Source organism: Humulus lupulus, chromosome 6 (genome assembly GCF_963169125.1).
Source record: "Humulus lupulus chromosome 6, drHumLupu1.1, whole genome shotgun sequence".
NCBI classification, from domain to species: domain Eukaryota; kingdom Viridiplantae; phylum Streptophyta; class Magnoliopsida; order Rosales; family Cannabaceae; genus Humulus; species Humulus lupulus.
This window is the reverse complement of record NC_084798.1, coordinates 194,544,774-194,567,122: the sequence shown is the minus strand read 5'-3', so window position 1 is coordinate 194,567,122 and position 22,349 is coordinate 194,544,774. Positions and strand designations below refer to the sequence as shown.

Sequence of the window (22,349 nt, the reverse complement as noted above, 5' to 3'; positions counted from 1 at the left end):
CCTTAGCAATTCTCAATTCAAATATGTAATACTCGATTGCAAGTTGGGCACTAGTTCTAGCGGTGCCCTATTAGGCCATCTCCAACATTCACTTCATTATAAATCTACTTCAACTTCTTTTTTTTTTTTACTTTTTTCACTTCAAATTACTATTTTATCTCCAACGATTACTTCAACTTTTAATTTAAAAAAAAAAAAAGAATATTCATTTTTTTAAATCCTTTTTAATCATCAATAAATGATTTAACTACTAATAATAATATTATACATTAACACTAATATATAATTAGGTAATGATTTTAAATCAATAAAAACACAGATAAATAATTATTAATGAACTTAACTTAAATTGCTACATTATAAAAACTAAACATTACATTTTTTTTTTCAAAATAAATAACATTACATTTAATATAAATAGACAAAAAAGTACAAATAATAACTATACACTAATTTTTTAAATTAGTAAATTCGTTCCACAAATTATCAATTGCACTTCAAAGTGCAATGTGAGCTTCTTTATCTTTGATCTGTTTGTATCGATTAAAAAATTCTTCCCATTTGGCTTCATCGACCACATTCTCAACATTTGGTACTGGTACTTTCATCCATTCATTAATTAATGCATTAATATCATGTTCATCTTCTATTATCATGTTTTGCATAATAATGCACACAATCATTATATCATGCAACACATGTTTGTTCCAAAAACGTGATGGCCCAGCAACAATTACAAAACGCAATTGAAGAACTCCAAGTGCACCTTCTACATCTTTCCGACATGATTCTTGTTTCATGGAAAAATATTGCTTTTTAGGGCCCCATGGATCATGGATAGTTTGTACAAGAGTAGACTATTTAAGGTATATACCATTAGCTAAATAATAACTTGTATTATATTCTTTCTTGAATAACATAACGAGTCGAAGGAGCAATACCTGAATCGGGATTAGAAAAAAGATGTGAGGCCTCCAACACATTAATTTCATTATTGGAACCTGGTAAACCAAAATGTGCATGACATATCCAAAGGTCATAATCAGCACAGCTTCGAGAAAAATAGTAGGGTGCCCACTACGACCAGCATATTGTCCTGCCCATGTTGTTGGAGAATTTTTCCACTTCCAATGCATGCAATCTAGACTGCTCAACATTCTTGGAAAACCACGTTCTTTACCAAAATAGAGTTGCCAGAAATGTCACTAGCATTAGGTAATCTTAGATATTGCTCATCAAAAACTTGGACAATTGCATGACAGTTCTCTTCAAACTTTCAATAATTGTAGACTCTCCTATTTTTATGTACTCATCGGTAGCATCTGCTGGGATGTTGTATGCCAACATCCAAAACACAGCAGTGATTTTTTGAAGAGTAGACAACCCAAGTTTGTCCATTCCATCCCTTTGCTAGATAAAATAGTTGTCATGACCTTCGACATCATTAGCAATATGAAGAAATAAAGTTCGAGGCATTCTAAATTGATGACGAAACATGGAATCATTATAATGGGGGTTCTTTGAGAATTAATCATTGAACAGATTACGATTAATACTTTCATGATCGCGATTGATAGTTCTATGACCAAGAACTAAGGCTCCATGGATTGCCTTGTTGCTTAGTTGATTGAGATAGCAAACCATGCGAGTATTGTTATTTGCATGCATTTTGATTAGCGTTTCTTCTTCTGCATTAATCGCCTCAATGTCATTAATTAGATTTGCATCATCATCAATTTCACCATCACAAGATGATGACCGAGATAAGCTTCCAATATTTAAATTCATTTTTGAAGTTATGTAGATTGAATGAGTTTTAGTTCAAATGAGTATAAGATTTTATAATAGTTTGAAGATAATAATCATCTTATCAAACTTACACATTTTTCATAATAAGAAGATAAGGACTCTTTGTGATTCTACAACAACCCTTGGATGGATTACACCTTCATCCCAACCATCAAATTTACTTCTTTCCCATCTTATCAAACTTACACATTATTCAAAATCAGAAGATAATGATTCTTTCTGATTCTATACCAATCCTTGGATGGATTACACCTTCATCCCAACCATCGGATTTACTTTTTCCCCCATCTCATCAAACTTACACACTATTCAAAATTAAAAGATAAGGATTCTTTCTGATTTCTATACCAACCATTGGATGGATTACACCTTCATCCTAACCATCATATTTAATTTTTCCCCATCTTATCAAACTTACACATTATTCAAAATCAAAAGATAAAGACTCTTTTAGATTCTATACTAACCCTTGGATGGATTACACCTTTATCCCAACAACCGGGTTTACCTTTTCCCCATCTTATCAAAATAACACATTATTCAAAATCAGAAGATAATGATTCTTTCTGATTCTATACCAACCCTTGGATGGATTACACCTTCATCCTAACCATCATATTTACTTTTTTCACATCTTATCAAACTTACACATTATTCAAAATCAAAAGATAATGATTCTATACCAACCATTGGATGGATTGCACCTTCATCCCGACCATCGGATTTACATTTTTCCCATCTTATCAAACTTACACATTATTCAAAATCAAAAGAAAAGGATTCTCTTTGATTTTATAATAACCATTGGATGGTTACATCTTCATCTGAACCATCAATTTTGAATTTTTCTTCTTCTATAAATACCATACAAAACTTCACTCAAACATACTCTTCAACCATTTATGTTAGAAAAATGGCTGGAAAACATAGAACTACTTCATACACACACGAAGAAGAGTCGCACCAATGTCATATATATCTCGATGTTCCCCAAGACCCTATTGTATAGGTTTAAACCAATCTCGAGATAACTTTTGGTCTCAAGTTGCACTCAACTACAATAACTCTAAACCAAAGTCTATCACTAAAGATTGACCAAAAAGATCTTTGCAATGCCAAATGCAAATTATTCAAGCTGCAGTTGGCAACCTAAGGGGAAGCATTCAACAAGTCGAATACCGAAACTCAAGTGGTGCTTCTGAATATGATATTGTAATTATATATTAGATCTTTTTTATTTTTATCTTATAATTTTATATGTATAATATTAACTCTTTGTGTTTTTTTTTGTAGATAACTCGAGCTAAGATGTAATTGAAAGAAGATCTATATTACAAAAAATGGTTTAAATTTGATCATGTGTTGCCTATCTTGAAAGATATTGAAAAATTTGGAGATGATCATAGCAATGCAACACCATACTTTCGAAAGAAAAGTAGTAATTTTGTGAGAAACACCCTAAACTTCAGGGACCGTTACGGTGCACATTGCAAACAGTGCTAAACTCGCCAATCGAGTCATTTGGCCATAAACGTGTAACTAAGAATAATTAGCGGTTTAGGGATTAAAAATTATGGTTAAGATGTAACGTTTCACTAGAACGTTTACTGTATACATTGGGATCCCAAAAATATAATTTAAAAGTCTATTACAGGAAAATATTTACAACCAGCCGATCTAAGCGGCAAAACAAGGTTTAACCCTAGTTCCTCTCCTTCAAACCTCGGCCGTGGTGGTCGAGCAGCTGCATATGTACACATTGTTACATAAGCTCTCCAACTCAAGGATGGTCTAGCTTTCTTTTGCCTTTACCTGCACCACATAGCACCCGTGAGCGGAAGCCCAGCAAGAAAACTCAATATGCTCATGAACAGTCATATCATGATATCAAATCATAACTGGCATGCCTAGCAAACATAGCTTTATTCAAGCATGCAAATAAATTCAAACAATGCTGGGGAATCGAGGATAAGAAATCCTGCCCACCTGATTGGATGACTATCAAGTCAATCCTAATCAGATGAGTGTTTCAACACTTGAGGTTCTGGTAAACCACACTGAGTGACCGACAAGTAAGTCACTACCGGGCTCAGCACCCAAAGCCATGCAAATGATGATCAGAATGATCATACATAGCTCATAGCTCTGAACAGATGAGTGAATATCACTTGGAGGTTCTGTTAACCATATTGAGTGACTGACAAGCAAGTCACTATGGGGCTCGATGCCTATAGCCGTGTAACGAAACCGTTACCTGGGCTTTCCTGCAACGGCTCTAATCAGATGAGTGACTGATGTGTAGTCACTAGCTTAAACAAATGAGTGACTGATGGGTAGTCACTAGCTTAAACAGATGAGTAACTGCTGGGTAAGTCACTAGCTTAAACAGATGAGTGATTGCTGGGTAAGTCACTAGCTTAAACAGATGAGTGACTGCTGGGTAAGTCACTAGTTTAAACAGATGAGTGACTGATGGGTAAGTCACACAAGCACTTTTAGTTTTCATCGAACTTGAGGTCAGTCCAGCATTAACGCTCTTCTGAGTCATATAATGCAGATGTCGATTAGATCTAATCTTTGTTGGCTTGCGTGGAACACGCTAAGGCCGTCCTGACTTATGAGTCAGCACTGTGTGACCAGTGCCCAGTACCACTGCCGAACTTGACTAATAAGTCCCAGCTTCACAGTTGATACTGGCACCTTTTCCAAATCTAACTGATTAGTCAGTACCATGCACAAGTAAGCAATGCTACCAAGCATATGTCATATGTCGAATATTCAAACGCAGGGCATTCAGCATGCTTACTTAACAGTTGCTAGCACAACTATAATCATGCACCAACACAGAGACTCAATCTCTGATCAATCTCATAGTCAATATTCATGGCATGCCCTAATCACATGTTTCTCGTGCATCACATGCATTATACTTAATCATCCAGCATGCCTCAATAATAACCATATGCAAATGAGCAAGATTGCTAAGCATTCAATATGCTATCAATGTTTACATTTAAACATCCAACATGCATCAAGAATAACCATGCATGTCAAATATGGGGTGCAGTTTTCTTACCTTTGGTCCAAGCACAGGTTACCAATAAACGAGCCACATGCACGATCCCGATTCCAAGCCTCTAGTGATAACCTAGTCACAACCACAAAACGGTGATCCAATGAGTTCAAGTTCTAAAACCAATCACGGAACCAAGACCTAGCCTCCGAGACATCAAATCCCACTAAACTGGGTATTAGGAATGATCCCGAGGCCTAAGGTTTGAGTTCCCATGACTAAACACTGACTTTGGTCACTTTTCCTCTTTTGAGCCGCGACCCCAACCATTAGAGCTGCCGCCCCACTCAAGTCAAGCCCAAAAACTCTTCTCTGACAGCAATTAGAGCCGCAGCTCTAACCAATAGAGCCGCAGATCAAATAGCCCATCATCCCCAAACCACCAGCTTCTTCAAGCTTGAGCCGCAGCACCCAAGAACAGAGCCGCAGCTCAACCTCGAACCCAGCCATAAAACCTCCATTTCTTCATCTAAATACCTTTCAAAAACATATCCAAACATCTCCAAACTCAAAAATTAAAGTTCTCAAACATCCCCATGATCCAAAACCAACAAAATCCAAGTCTCAAATCACCAAAAAACACATCAAAACACAAAGTCCAATTCAAGCTTAAAAACTTTAAAAACTTAGAACTTAAAACTTGAATTACCTCCAATTGAGTTGTTTCCAACTAAATCCTCTGGCTAATAGGCTTCTAATCTTCCCTAGGATCGCTATGCCTCGATCCTCGCTTGAATCCGAGTCCTAGAACTCAAGTTACCTTCGAAAATGCGATCGGGAGACGAAAAGGAAACTTAGAGGGAGAGAAAACGTACAGAACCTTCTTTTTATTTCTTTAAAAGGTTACTTCAAACTTAAGTAGCCTCAAACAAATCCTAACGCTCGGGGTCCCGAAAACATCCCCGGGGACAAAATAGTCAAAACCTCCAGAATTTCCCCCTGATCTTACTAACTCCCAATTTATCACCAAATATTAATTCTCATTACCCAATCACCCGGTAATGCTATGACTCACTCCGAGTCAAGAATAAATCCCGTTGTGACTTTCCCACTAGCTTACCTCCTAAGATCGTCTTGTGCCGAGTAAACCTAGCATAACCAAACAATAATAAAGCACCACACACATATCACATATATACCAAATATGCCCGAAATGGCCAAAATATGAAAATCACATTACTCATAAATGGGTTCACATGCATATTTAATACACCTAAACAAGCATATAATCATTTAATAACATAATAAATCAATTATGGCTCTCCTGACCTCCTAATCAAGGTCCTAAACCTTATCAGGAAATTTGGGGCATTACATTGTGTCATCAAAATCATAGTGTCTTACTTTAGAGTCTCCAACATCTGCATCTCCTGGACTATCATCGTTTTCTCTTAATATAAATATGAGGGTGGTGATGGTTGCTCTACTCAACGACCCATTGGAATCATGAAAGCAAAAGGAAAAGGGAAAATAGAAGAGCAAACTTCAGCAATTATTGACACTAAAGATGAACACCATCAAGTAATCGAAATTCTCAAAGAAGGCAGCAGAGACAGGCAACAAAATTATCAAATTCAAATGTTGCAAGCTCAAAATCAGAAAAGAAAATTAGTTATGGCTCCATTTATTGAGGAAAATAAAATTTTAGGTAAGGATTTAAACTCGATAAGCAATCTAATCCTACATGGGCATTTTCAAAATGAATAAACCGAGATATTGCAGAGAAGATCTCAACGTGGCTAAACCTCTCAAAATACTTCTAATAATATTTGTGACTATTTTAATGATATTTGGATGATCTAATAATGATCTCCCAAATTATTAAATAATTATTCTAGTTTATGTTGGTAGTATTTGTTGTTGTTGTTTTTTTTAATTATTGTTAATTTTATTTCATGTGTTTCAATTTATATTTTTAATATTATTATATTCTTAAAAATAAATTAATTTTTGTGTTGTATAATTATTATTCTTATAGTGATGGTGTATATTTTAAAAATTAAAAACTAAAAAAAATTAATGAAAGATTAATGAAAATAATATATTTAATAAAGGATACATATCTAATTATAAATTAGATACAGGGATACTTGGGTAATTTTACTCCAGCACAGTGAAAAAAATCAATAAAGATAAAGTTTGTGATACGTGGATAAGGAAATTTTGCGTTTTTAAAGTTGACGTTGGACATGCCCTTATCAATTCTCAAAAACTAAAAAATTTGAAAAAGAAAGGCAAATTTGGGTATTTATGCATATTGTAGGTGCATATATCAAAAAAATATCATTCTTTAACATCATTCCAAAATAATGCTAGTATTTGTTTGGTTTACAAAAATACCCTTATCATTTTTTTAGCCTCCATCCGTCTTCTCTCTCGGGTCACCTTATTTTTTGGACATCATCCATCTATCCCTCTATCCCTTATCAATTAAGATACTAATTTATGCATTTCGAATAGATCTTAGCATAATTTTTTGGTTTTTTTTTTGTAATTTTTTTCACAATTTTTTAGATCTGAAACGTAAAAAGTTGCAGAAAACTTGATGTACCTTGATGCCCAGCTCGATAGGTCCTTAAAAATCATGATTTTCAAGAAAAAAACCATCTGCCTCAATAGGTCTCGATACAAATCAATGCAATTGATAGAAATTGCATAAATTTTCACTGGGGTGTCCGTTTGAGGTGATTATTTTTTTTTAATTTGGGTATTTTCTTGAGATCTACACATTTGGGATATGCAAACACATATTTGGGAAGTTAAAAGTTTGAAAACATACCAAACTTCATGTGTAAACATATTAGACGTGTAGATCTCAAAAAAATACTCAAATTAAAAAAAAATCACTTCAAACGGACACTCTAGTGAAAAATTACGCACTTTCTATAAATTGTATCGAGGTATGTCGAGGCTTATCGATGTAGTATCGAGGCATATGGTTTTTTTTTCATGAAAATCATGATTTCTAAGATATACCTCGATAGAACTCGATATACCTCGATGCCCAGCTCAATAGGTTCTTACAAATCATGATTTTCAAGAAAAAAACTATCTGCCTCGATAGGCCTCGATAGAACTCGATAGGTCTCGAGACAAATCAATGCAATTGATAGAAATTGCATAACTTTTCACTCGAGTGTCCGTTTGAGGTGATTTTTTTTTTGAATTTGGGTATTTTCTTGAGATCTACACGTTTGGGATATGCAAACACATATTTGGGAAGTTAAAAGTTCGAAAACATACCCAACTTTGAAAATATAATGGTATTGTTTTTTAACTTTGGTGTGTTTTATAGCTTTCAACTTCCCAAATGCATGTGTAAACATATTAGACGTGTAGATCTAAAAAAAATACCCAAATTCAAAAAACAAATCACCTCAAACGGACACCCAATTGAAAAGTTATGCACATTATATTAATTGCATTGATTTCCATCGAGACCTATCGAGATCTATCGATGCAAGTTGTTTTTTTTCATGGAAATCATGATTTTTAAGGGCCCATCAAGCTGGGCATCGAGTTCTATCGAGGTATATCTTAAAAATCATCATTTTCATGAAAAAAAAACCATATGTCTCGATACCACCTCGATAAGCCTCGACATACATCGATGCAATTCATAGAAAGTACATAATTTTTCACTAGGGTGTCTGTTTGCGGTGATTGTTTTTTTTAATTTGGGTATTTTGTTGAGATCTACACGTCTAATATGTTTACAAATGCATTTGGGAAGTTGAAAGCTTGAAAACACACCAAAGTTAAAAAACAATACCATTATATTTTCAAAGTTTGATATGTTTTCAAACTTTTTAACTTCCCAAATGTGTGTTTACATATCCCAAACGTGTAGATCTCAAGAAAATACCCAAATTAAAAAAAAAATCACCTCAAACGGACACCTGAGTGAAAAGTTATGCAATTTCTATCAATTGCATTGATTTGCATTGAGACCTATCGAGTCCTATCGAGGCAGATGGTTTTTTTCTTGAAAATCATGATTTTTAAGGACCTATCGAGCTGGGCATCGAGGTACATCGAGTTCTATCGAGGTATATCTTAGAAATCATGATTTTCATGAAAAAAAACCATATGCATCGATACTACATCGATAAGCCTCGACATACCTCGATACAATTTATAGAAAGTGCATTGTAACGCCCTGGATAACCAAGACCGTTACACTGTGTGTTTAAAAATAGTACAAGACTTGCTAATCAAGTCATTTAAACAAAGTGTGAATTCAATGTCATCAACAAATTAGGAATAAAAGATTTTGGTCACAAACAGGCTATTTTCATTAAAATGGCAGTTTACTACATGAAAACTCAAAACAGGGTTCGGATGTCTTAGTTATAACAAATTCCAAGAGTTACAAATAATTCAAGCCACTCTAATGGCAAAATATATATTTTAGGTTTCCGTCCCTGTACAATTCCTCGACCGTGGCGGCCGAGCAGCTGACAATGTACACCTCGCCCCCAGAGCTCTCCAACTCATGGTTGATTCAGCTTACCCTTGCCGTTTCCTGCACCACGTAGCACCCGTGAGCCGAGGCCCAGCAAGAAAGCATGATAACATAGCAAGATCAACATCATTAATCAAATATTTCACAATGCACAACCAGGAATTCAGCAGTTCATAACATTTATCCAGTCAGTGACATCACACAATAGATTAACAGTTTGTCATCCAAACAGCCAACAAATCATGTTCATAACACAATATTCACGATCATAATCAACAGTTCATCACATCATCAAATGATATTCAGGGTCAGCGCCCTTAGTCGCACCCTCTATTTAATACACTGTCTTCGGCTCTCTTGGGCCGCCCCCAGTGTAATACTCACTGACTCCGGCCAGCTTAACCGAGCTCAGTGATAGATAAGCTGTCTCAGCTACCAGTGGCCGAGCCGCGCCCTGTGCGTAAATATTGATTCCGACACTCTTAGGTCGGTTATCGCATGTCCCATGGCATAATAATACCATCTCATGACATGATATACAAGTGTAGGGAGCTCTTAGTCCCATCGTGTCCACATGGTTAAACACATTCACATAACAATGCATACAAACATAGGGAACACTTAGTCTCAACCTAGCCACATAATCAGGTGCAGCTTTCTTACCTTTGGCTTTCAGACGAGCTAGTTATAAGCGATGTTCCTTGAGCGCGATCCGATCCCCGAGCCCTAGCTTAGCACCTAGTCACAACCAAGATAAAGGTTACCATTAACAATCTTAAATGAGCTTCTAAACCAAGTTCTAGTCCTCAGAACATTGAACTTCACCAAATATGGTAAAAGACTTAACCCCGAGCACCCTAGGTTAAATTCCCAAGCCTGAAATCTCAAAATCCCAAAATCCCAAAATCCCTTAAGCGCCGCGGCATGGGCTATCCATGTCGCGGCATGGGCCCTGACAGAACCCTCCATGGGTACAAAAACAGGTAAGGGCCACGGCATTGCTTGGACCATGCCGCGGCCCGCCCTCCTTCCTCAGCATGCCACAACATCGAAGGGCCGCAGCTCACCAAGAACCATGCCGCGGCCCGACCCTTCGAACCCAGAAAAAACCACCATTTTCAATCTCTAAACCTCACCTAAGGCCATCCTAAAGCCCCCAACTAAAAACCAATTAATAATAACAACATTAGAATGATTTAGACAACACAACCCAACCAAAAATCCAGCCTAAGACTCACCAAAATCCTAATTCCAACTTCTGAAATTTCAAACTCACAAACTCAAAACCAGCCATGAAAACTCTCAAATTCAACCATCAAACTTCAAATTAATCCTTACCTCAGCTGTAGAATCGTTCTAGCATCCAACCAGCTTCAAGCCTTCAACTCCTCAGGTTCATATCCCTTTATTCCATCCAAAACTCAAACTTAAAAACTATCTCATTAAAACCCAGAAATTCACATCAGAAAACCTTAAAACTTACCTCAATTGACTGGCTTAATTTTGCTAGTTCTTCAAGCTTCACCAAAGTCCCTAGCCCTAAGCTCCATCCTGAGCTTGCTCTAGAATTCCAGCTCCAAAACCCACAAGGAATGGTGAAGAGATGACCCAGCCGAATGAGAGAGAGTGAGATAACTCTAAGTGTTCTGTTTTTCTTTCTTTCCTTCTTCTTTTCTTTTCCTTAAGTTTCTAGGTTTATCTACAACCTCCACTAACATCAAAAAGCAGAATATAGCCTAACCTTAAGTAAGCCAAATGACCACCTTGCCCTCCTAATAATAACTAAACCTTTAAACATTCTAAGGGCATTTTAGTCATTGCTCCTGATTCCCACATATTCCTCAAGTGTCTTAAATATTTACCACTTAATTCTCATCATCTAGTTAGTCACCAATTATATTTCTCAATACCAAATCATCTCCAATATATTCTCCAAGTTCCCAGATGCATCCCCAGGCTCACACCGAGCCGGGTATAAATCCCCGCTGTGACTTTCTCGCTAAACCGCTTGTTAGGATCGCCTCAAACCACAAGCTGCAGACATACCCACATAATAATGTGGTCTCAACGTTAACCTACCAGTATACACATAAGTATGCCATTACGCTCTCAGTGAGCCAAATTACCAAAATACCCTCACAACATAGTATATAACCCCATGCATGCCTTTATCATCATATAATAATATGACCCACATAATCATGCATATAATCATATAATAGCACAATAAATCAATTATGGCCCTCCCGGCCTCCTAATCAAGGTCCTAAACCTTATTAGGGAATTTGAGTCGTTACATGCATAATTTTTCACTAGGGTGTCCGTTTGAGGTGATTCTTTTTTTAATTTGGGTATTTTTTTTAGATCTACACGTCTAATATGTTTACACATGCATTTGGGAAGTTAAAAGCTTGAAAACACACCAAAGTTAAAAAACAATACCATTATATTTTCAAAGTTGGGTATGTTTTCAAACTTTTAACTTCCCAAATGTACGTTTACATATCCCAAACGTGTAGATCTCAAGAAAATACTAAAATTAAAAAAAAAAATCACCTCAAACGGACACCTGAGTGAAAAGTTATGTAATTTCTATCAATTGCATTGATTTGCATCGAGACCTATTGAGGCAGATGATTTTTTTTCTTAAAAATCATGATTTTTAAGGATTTATCGAGCTGGGCATCGAGGTACATCGAGTTTTCTGCAACTTTTTACGTTTCAGATCTAAAAAATTGTGAAAAAAAATTGCAAAAAAAACCAAAAAATTATGTTAAGATCTATTCGAAATGCATAAATTAGTATCTTAATTGATAAGAGATGGATGGATGATGTCCAAAAAATAAAGGTGACCCAAGAGAAAAGATGGATGGAGGCTAAAAAAATGATAAGGGTATTTTTGGAAACCAAACAAATACTAACATTATTTTGAAATGATATTATTTTGATATATGCACCTAAATATCCAAATTTCCCAAAAGAAATCCTACCTATTTGACAAGACCTCTGATGTACTAGGCGGTCGAATTTTCACCACACAATACAACAATCAAGTACACTGTCAGTTATTACCCGCTCTCGTTATTATCACTGTTAATCTACAAGTTCTAGCAGTCAGCTGTTACAATTTTCCTATTATAGCAAAATACAACACACACAACTGAGAAAATGGAGCACTCGACGGTTCCCACAAACGGAATTAACATGCACATTGCGTCCATCGGGACTGGTCCGGCAGTTCTGCTCCTCCATGGCATCCCTGAGCTCTGGCATTCCTGGCGCCACCAGATGCTCTCTCTCTCCTCCTTGGGTTACCGCTGTATAGCCCCCGATCTCCGTGGTTATGGTGACACCGACGCGCCACCGTCGCCGGAGTCTTACAGCGTTCTCCACATCGTCGGTGACCTCGTCGGCCTTCTGGACCATCTGGGTATCGACCAAGTCTTCTTGGTTGGCCATGACTGGGGAGCTTTCATGGCTTGGTATTTTTGCATGTTCAGGCCCGAAAGAGTCAAAGCTTTGGTCAACCTCAGTGTCGCTTACATTCCCAGGAACCCAGCGATGAGATTCTTGGATGAGTTTAGGGCTTTCTTTGGGGACGAATTCTACATGTGCAGGTTTCAGGTGATTATTAAATCCTTAAATCTGTGGTTTTGAAATATCTGGGATTTTTTTTTTGGTCCCTCTGTCATATTAGGCCAACATATTTACCAAAGATTTTACTTCTGCTGAACCCATCCCATAAAGTTGTGTGACTATATTACATATTTTGTCGTATGGTTATAGATCTCCGTTCCTGAAAATCCTAAATAAATCATTTTTCGTACCAAACCAAAATTATCATTAACTAACCGGTTCAAATTTATGTTTGCTCAAAATTAAAGTTGTGTGACTATATTACATTATTTATTTTTATGTTTTATAAAATATAAGTAGATAAATATTTCTTTTGTTGATCTAATCGATTAATTTTATTGATGTCTTGTTTATCGATTTAGTATTTATAGTAGTCTAATTGAGACAGAATTGCGGAGTTTCTAGTTAATTAATGTCTTTGATGAGGAAGCTTAGTCCAACTAGGTTAATATAAGTTAAGTCTCTCCTTATGAATAGTCTCATCGTTATTCTGTAGTCTGATTATCTGCTTCAGAAATAGAAGTTCTAGGGAGGAAGGATTAGTTGATTAGTATTATACTAACAATTCATGTTTTCTCAATGATTAAATCAAGTATGTTTTGTATATTTTTTAATTATTCATTGTGTTCTAAATTGTATGCAAAATTATTAAAAAGATATTGTTTTAATATTTAACACAATTCATTCTCTAGCAACTTACCCTGAAAACCTTAGCGCAATGTATTTTGACCAATGACAGCAAGATAGATTAATCTCACTCCTTTAATTTTTATCAGTGCTTGCTTTGGTACAATTTATTATTTTATTCCAGAAATGCTTTTATCATAAATTTGGTTTACTATCTTGATTAAAATTGCTATTTTTTTTCATTGGATGTCTTCCTTAAAGCTTTTCCAGATTACGAATTACTTACTGCAACTAATTAAACATTCTTATTATTTACTATCCATAAGTAACTATCTGGACTAAGTTTTTGAGTAAGTCATGTTAGTAAATAATTAATCTTACTTATTATCGAATAATTTAGTCTCAAAAAAAAATTGACAATTTTTTCGTACCCAATTTCTATCTTAAGATATAATTGGTGATACAAAACTTTACAAATTTGTATCCTATTTTTTGCATTTTACTTAATCTTTAACTCAATCTAACACTATTTCAGAGATAAATTAGATATGTACGGAAAATTTATGGAATAACACAAACTTCTATCCAATATATTTCTGAAAATTTTGTATCATGTTCAACAAAATTGGTATATGCAAATTGAAATTAAGATAATTTAAACCCGTGAAAGGGAATAGAAAAAGATGGCACTGACTCTGGTATATTGATTGACAAAAAAAGTCAAGTGACAGAGCTTTAATAATGTGTTTGGTTTTCATGGTACGTACTCAAGTCTAAGAAAAACTTGGCGTCAGTTGTACGTAGTAAATGTAATGGTTTGTTTTGTAGGAACAAGGAGAGATTGAAAAAGACTTTGCTTCTGAAGACACTGCAACAGTACTAAAGAAACTTTATACATCTTTTGGGCCAACTCCTTTACTCATACCAAAAAAAACAGAAGGAGGATTCAAGAGTTTAAAAGCTCCAGATACATTACCCTCTTGGGTGACAGAAGAAGTCATCAGCTACTGTGCCAATAAGTTCAACCAGAAGGGCTTTACCGGAGGATTGAACTATTATCGAGCTTTGAACTTGTAGTATTCTTTGTTTCTTTATTTCCTATTATTGAATATAAAATGAGCATTAACATCTACGGTTAATATCCCATGTTTTTAAAGACTTTGGAGGGTGTTAAATGGGTTAAAGAAGCTGTCAAATTTCTTATATTTAGCGGCGAATTCGAATAATCACTACTTTTTCTTTGTGGTTTTGCAGTTCATGGGAGCTCCTAGCACCTTGGACAGGAGCACAAGTCAAAGTTCCAACGAAGTTCATAATTGGGGATCAGGACACCTTGTACCATGTACCCAGCATGAAGGCATACATAGAAAGTGGTGGTGGCTTTAAAAAAGATGTGCCCTTGCTGGAAGAAGTTGTTATAATGGAAGGTGTGCCTCACTTTATCAACCAAGCAAAGCCAGAGGAGATTAGCTTTCATATATATGAACTCATTAAGAAGTTCTGAGTTTAATTTTCTTTGAATAATGTACCAACGTTTTATTTATCTATTCATCCAAATTAAGGTAAAACAGAACAGTCATGATGTACCTGAATAAAATAATTTTTTATGCTGATTGTATTTTTAGTAGCTTGTGTATCATGTTAGTTGTGTCATGAGTTTTGCTTTGTTAAAAGTTTAAGTGGAGTAAATTCTCATCAAATACTTATTTATTGCTTTGGTACTTATTCCTTTGCTAGTGTCAAACTGTCATCTAATCTTCTGTCTCTCTTTTTTTTTTCTTTCCCTAATGAACTGTCATCGTGCTTAAGAAATATTGAGTCATATTACAATTACAAAGGTTCATTGATGTAGCATATTGGAATAGGTGAGCAAAACTCAAGCTAAATTCATGAAAATCAAAGGAAAAATCCCAAGTGGCAGAAGCTTTGCCCTAAATGGGAGTAACTATCTCTCAATGCCTATTTCAATATTCAATAATGTCCTACATTACATTCTTTAATTTCTTGGGCTTATATACCTTTTGTACCAAAATAACAAAATATAACAAACTAATATAATAGACGTTTTTTTAGATAAATCACATAATAGAAATAACCTAACAAATTATATCATACTAGAATATTTCTAGCTATTATCCTACATCATTCACCATGCATGCATAGACATAAAAGAACTCGTCCTTACTCGTCCTTAAGTTCATTTTGCGAGAATAATAAACTGCAACCTAGAGATTCCTTCAAAAAGCTTACCTCAAATCCAAACTAGCATTAATTTAATTGTCGAAAGAAAACTTTTGAAGCACCAAACTACTTGCCACTGACATTGCTTTACTCAGTTTAATTTGAAAATTTCCAAAAGTAATGACTAGTGGTGGACCAAATAATCACTACAAAAAAAAGAAGATTTACCGTTAACACTATACCGAGAACACGTTCTCGGTATAGTTAATTTGGTATCGCGCCATATTTACGCGGTTTTTTCATTTTTAGTTTCTGTACCGAGGTGTTCTCGGTATAGGGTCTTTATAATCTTCATCTTCCCTAAACAAAGAGCTTATTTCTCTGAAACGACAGAACAAAAACACCGTTTTCTCCGCCTCCTTCTTCATTTTTTTGGTATTTCGGCCCCCAAAAGCTTTTGTTTTGGTCAAAGCTTCCCTTCCAAAGAGGATTTAGGTTGCTATAAGGTCTATTAAGGTAAGCATTTACATATATTTCAGTTTTTTTTTTGTATAAATTTTTCAATTTTTTTTCTGTTTTGGTCTTCTATAATGAGATTTTTGTGGTATTATTTTCAGGTTTTGCATTGTTTACAAGCGATTTTACAGGTATTTCGCATTTTCTTTGTAATTTTTTGGTTTTTTTTATATTTTTTGCATAAATATATTTAGGGTTTTTTTGTATAATTTGTTTAATATTGTTAATATATTGTTATTTATTATATTATATATATAATTTCTGATTATGTATTTAAAATAGGTAAGAATAATAATTAGTAATGAAAATTAGTTAAAAGTTTAGTGATATCCAATTTAGAGGAAATAATGTTGTGTAGTATTTTAGTAAAATACACATATAGTTTTAGGATTTAGTTAGTTTAATCATATGGATAAATAATTAATTTATTAGTATGAAAATTTATTAATATAATAGTTTTTTTTTTAGGTATATAATTTGACTTTTAGTTATAAAAATATGTTTGTATGAAAATATAATATTTGAGTGTTTGTTTTTTAGATTGGGTTAAATAATTTTAGTTTTAGATTATTAGATTTGGTTAATAAATTTTGATTATTAGAGTGAGTTTTGTTTATTTAATTTGAATTTTGTTGTTGTTGTTAATTTTTTTATTCTTAGTGTTGATAAATATTGATGCTTTGTTTTTGTTGTTAATTTTTAGTAGAATTATGATATTTTAAATAGAAAATTGAATAATTAATCAAATTTAGAGTAATAATTATAAATTATATAGTCATTTACAATGTATTTGTATTGCTTTGTGTATGTTCTGCGACTGAATATTTTTTTTATGTGTTCTTTGCAGGTTTTTAAATTTTGGGATATATGAAAATACTGTCGTTATGCTGCCCAATTTTTTATAGAATTAAAAGTACTCAATAAAATTTCTAATTTAAGAAATAGTGAATTGATAAGTAGTATAATATATTTTTAATTATGATTAAATAAAATTAACAATAACATTATGCAACCAAATTTTAATAAAAATAAACATTAATCTTGAAATTTTATTTAAATAAGTAATAAATCTTAAAGTAATTATAACGATTTAAACAAATCTTAAAAAATTTGTGTAAATTCATAAAACTATTCAATAAAACATAAGTAAAATATGTTATTTAATAAATACTGAATTTATATGTAAAAATAAAATTAACAATTATATTATTAGAAAACCAATTTTAAACACAATGTTAATCATTATTAAAATTAAAATTAATATTTGAAGTTAGAAAAAAATAAGTCAAATTTAAATAATTTTAATAATATTTACACTGAAATATATTATAGTTAGATATCATAAAACAACATAATTAACTTCAAATAGCATAAGACATTAGAAAAAACATATTTAATTTTATTTTCTTTTTTCTTTGGTAATAAGAAATTATTACCAAAGATATGATAGTATTATTATCACCTAGTGATAATATTATATATTTTTAGTGTTCATCACAAGAAGCCTTAGACCCGTTCAGAGAGGGTGAGTCATTGAAGACTCTTACATTTGCCTCTCTCTGAATTAGGACACACACACAAATTGATTGTAAGTTTGATGATTAGTGTTCCGTGCAGTGCTACATTCATACAATGACGATCGACAAGAGCTGGATTAATTTGACAGATCGATTATCCGATGAGTATGTGTAATGACCCACTACTCTAGACTCTTGGACCATTATCAAACTATACATACAAATTCTTACTAAAACGTACATTTGCGAAAATACCATAATTTATTATAAACTTGTAGAAACAAAGGTTACTTTCATAAAAATAAGTAGGATATGGGTACCCATTGTCTTTAAAACAAAAATAACTTAAAGTGAAAAGAGAGTTACATAGAAAATGCGGAAAATACATGTAAAACCATAAAAAAGTAAAATGAGACTACATCCTTGAATCGAATAACGCTCGGCCCCTTGACTCCATTCACCATCGATACACATCCTCTAAGCGTCACGAATCTTACCGCCTTTAAAGCTATTTTCCTGCACATAAAACAAAAAGGAATGAGCCTAATGCCCAGCAAGGAAAATCTAACACATAGTCATACACATAAATTTCATAATAAACGTAAAGACATATCATAACACTTAATACATACACTTATTATAATGACCATTATTACTTGGGGTCCCATAGACTAAACAAGCTTATGTCCATGAGATTAGTGGGGTCCTACTAGCTAAGTAGGCATATGCCCATAATCTTTTTGGGGTCTTGTTAGTCAAATAGGGCATAAGCCCAAGCCTACAAACATACACATTCATAACATATTCATAAAAAACACATAAGATAACATAATCATAAACATATAGATGACAGAGACTGGGCAACTTGAGTCCATCCCGGATAGCTAGATGGATACTCACCATAAATCAGGCACAGGATGGGTGACAGAGACAGCCAAAAATACTTGGGTACGTTAAGTTTTTTTAAACATTTTTCAAAATTTTAATTGTTGCAAATTTTAATTACATTATACATTGTATCATAGGAGGAATTGCGTGCATACCGCGACACACAGCAGACATAGGCAACTGATACTGAGAGTTCCACACCAGTTTCGAGTGCGCCTGAAGATGAAGACATATCTTTGGTACAAACTGTCTTCGGAAAACGACGGGGCCACCAGAAAGGATATGGACATATCCTTAACATAAGGGACCGAACTCCATTTGATTTACATCCTTCACAAACTAGAGATGAAGAGTTGTCTGAGATGAGAGAGCGTCTTCGACAGTTAGAGGAGCATGTCCGGACTCATTGTATCACCCCGGGATCTCACTGTGCCCCACCACCACCCGATGATCCCGATGTTGGAGCACTGACTCAGTAGGACTTATGTATGAATTTTATTACAATTGACTATTGCATTATCATGTTTAAGACAACTCTTTATTTTGATTCAACGAACGTACTCTTATGTTTTTATTTATATGTTTAATATAAGTGTTTTAATTTTATTCTATTTTTTTTATATTTAATTCAAAATAAATAAATAAATAAATAAGGGAATAACAAATATAAAAAAAAAAATTGGGGAAAAGTCTATACCGAGGACATTGTCCTCGGTATATACCACTAAGATGTCGGTATATACCAGTACAATGACAAATTGGGGGTGGTTGTACCGAGGACTTTTGTCACTTTCTACCGAGGACATTGTCCTCGGTAAAACCTATACCGAGAACATTTTTAATGTCGTCGGTAGAAGTTTTGTTTTACCGACGAGGATGTATCGATAACTTTCTACCGACGACATTGTGTCGGTAGAGGTTATACCGAGGACATTTGGGCTTATACCGAGGACATTTGTTCTCGGTATAGACCTTGCTTTTTGTAGTGAATTGGCCAACAATAATTTGAGATGCCACCAAGAATTTGTCAATACTTGTTTCCTTAATGGTTGACTCTGATGCCCCTGCAGAGGGGGTGGTCTTCGGTTTCTCTTTGGGGTCGGTCGTTCCCTTGCTTTTTTCGAGGCAGATAGGAGAGTCTCAGAAGTTGTTTTTGGAGCTATCTGAGGAGTTGGTTGGGGAGCAGATACATCTCTTGAATCCTTGGAGACCTGATGTACTTTAGGAGGAGGAGGCATGTCTTTTCTTGAGGTAGCTCGGCCGCGCTTCGAGCTCTTTGGCTTCGGAGGGTTAGCGAGAAGATTATCAAGATCATAATCCATAGAATCACTTGCGAAATGTGAAATGAAATAAGTATATGAGTGAATACTTATAAAAATTTCAAAAGTTAAAGTAAGAACCTAACTAGACAAAAGATAATCTAATGATATGTCATCAGAAGATATTGTTGGAAAAACATCCAGAATGCGCAAGGAAATTGCACGGTGGACCCGTTGATTAACAAGAACAAAATTTTTCCCACCGCTCATATAAATAGTTTATACGTTCAAGAATACATGCAGGAACCATTAATATACAATATTATTAATGATGCAACATATATATATACACGTCCATACATGTATATATTACATGCACATGTATACAAATATTTAAGAACAAAAATATTTACCTCTTGAAGCCTATCAAGTGTCATCGAGTCTTTTCATATAAATAACGATCATCCTATCTAACGCTTTGAGTACTCAAACCACGATCTTCCGGAGTTTTCTCTACACCTCAAGATGTGGAAGGGCACATAGAGAACAAATGTTGTAATTTAGAAATCACAAGTTTATCTCAACACATGAGAACTTGGATTATGGCTTGAGAAATGTTGGAATAATAAGAGAAGAAGATGAAGAATTTCTTGTCAGACAATGGTTTTCTAAATCGTTCTTTTCTTATCTCTTATTATCTTATAATATATATAAGTTGTATAATAATAATAATAATAATGATGATGATGATAGGAATAGATTTAGGTAATATCTAACTTATCAAATTTGAAAAATCTATTTTCAAATTATTAATTAAATAAATAAAAATATGAAAAACCAATTCTGATATTTTATCAGTATCACACGCACATGCGTGTAGTCTTATTCACATTCAGGGAATGTTACCATTTTCCTATTTTCTTTTATTTATTTAAATAAATTCCTCCTGTAAAATATGATATCATCATTTTAAGGAAAAGATCACAACTATAATTCAAATTTAAATTTTAAATTCAAAATTCAAAATTGATGATAATCATTATCATTATCTTTTAAAAAAATAATAATAAATTGAAACTATTTTGACTTACCACTTTTATTTTCTCCTACTCAAATAAAATAATTAATTCAAAAAATTTATTTATTTATTATTATATATATCTCAAAATTTTAATATTTAAATAAATAAATAAATATATTTTCAAATTTTAATAATTAATTCCAAATTAATTATTCAACATCAATTATCATATAATTGTATATTTGACCCGAAAAATAAAATTCTTCTGAAATTTCCAAATTATAGTTTTACCATTGTATCAACTCCTACATTGATATGGTATTGATAAAGTCAACCGAGGGACCTATGGACCTATAATTTCAAACTCCAATAAATATTAGATTATTAATCAAAGCTCTTTGATTAAATAATTATATTTATTAGTCTCATTATTATTTCACTATAAATATGGGAATCAATTCTTGATATAGACATATATTTACAGAGTACTTTATTAAAGAATAAAGTGTCAATTGATATACTCATTACATACAACGTTAATCCTCTATTAATGGTTCATAATTATAAAGGAATAAAATGATCGTTTTACCCCTTTGACTATATCTAGTTCCTAGTGTACCATTGACTTTACTAGTGAAGGTTGTGTCACAACAAGTTTGTGACGTGAGCGCTCATAACCTTTTCAATCTCAAAAGTCAACCCAATAGGGAACCATTATTCAATCTATATGAAGTTATAAATTTCATATCTGTTAAACTATGTCCCCATTCATATATATCATTGAGTCCACAAAACAATTGTTCTTAGCCTGATCATTCTGACAAACCTTAACGCATGAATTAAAGGATCAGATGACATATATAGGAGTTCATAGTAACCTCAGGATTAAGATCATCGTATATATGATCATTATTTTATGTGTTTGATTAATACTATGAAATGATGTTTAAACAAGTATTAACAAATCACATCTGGTCTAGTTCTGTATATCACTATATATAAAGTACATTTACTAAAGTGTCCTACTACACTAGTGACCCAGATCTAGGTCACTTGTATTCATAATACTAGTGAACCGTAGTAGAAGTAATTAATATAAAGATTAACTTTATTTTACTGCGAACTGTTTCAAGTTTATTATCTCAATCTCGATCCTCTCATACCAATATGAGATTAAGACCACATAGATGAACTTTACAATTTTTCTGATATTTACTTAATATTATGAACATAATATCGGACATAGTCTATATATATAATAATTCAATTCAGTTATTTATTTTATTTAAAATATTTGTCAACTACAAATGCTTTAAGGGAACTATTCACAATAGACATGTTGTTATCTCTAAAAAGT

General features: G+C 33.6%; 2 protein-coding genes across 2 annotated transcripts; one reads left to right on the top strand and one right to left on the bottom strand.

The window, feature by feature from the left end:
* Positions 1 to 497: 497 nt before the first annotated feature.
* On the bottom strand, positions 498 to 1,788 carry LOC133785814 (uncharacterized). Its single transcript, XM_062225029.1, has 2 exons — positions 1,642 to 1,788; positions 498 to 857 (listed from the first exon to the last, which is right to left on the bottom strand). Exons 1-2 carry the CDS (start codon positions 1,786 to 1,788, stop codon positions 498 to 500), a joined length of 507 nt encoding a protein of 168 aa, XP_062081013.1.
* Positions 1,789 to 12,357: 10,569 nt separating this feature from the next.
* Positions 12,358 to 15,335, top strand: LOC133782897 (uncharacterized). The gene is made up of 3 exons (XM_062222343.1): positions 12,358 to 12,971; positions 14,439 to 14,683; positions 14,865 to 15,335. Exons 1-3 carry the CDS (start codon positions 12,516 to 12,518, stop codon positions 15,112 to 15,114), a joined length of 951 nt encoding a protein of 316 aa, XP_062078327.1. The 5' UTR covers positions 12,358 to 12,515; the 3' UTR covers positions 15,115 to 15,335.
* The last annotated feature ends 7,014 nt before the right edge of the window (positions 15,336 to 22,349 follow it).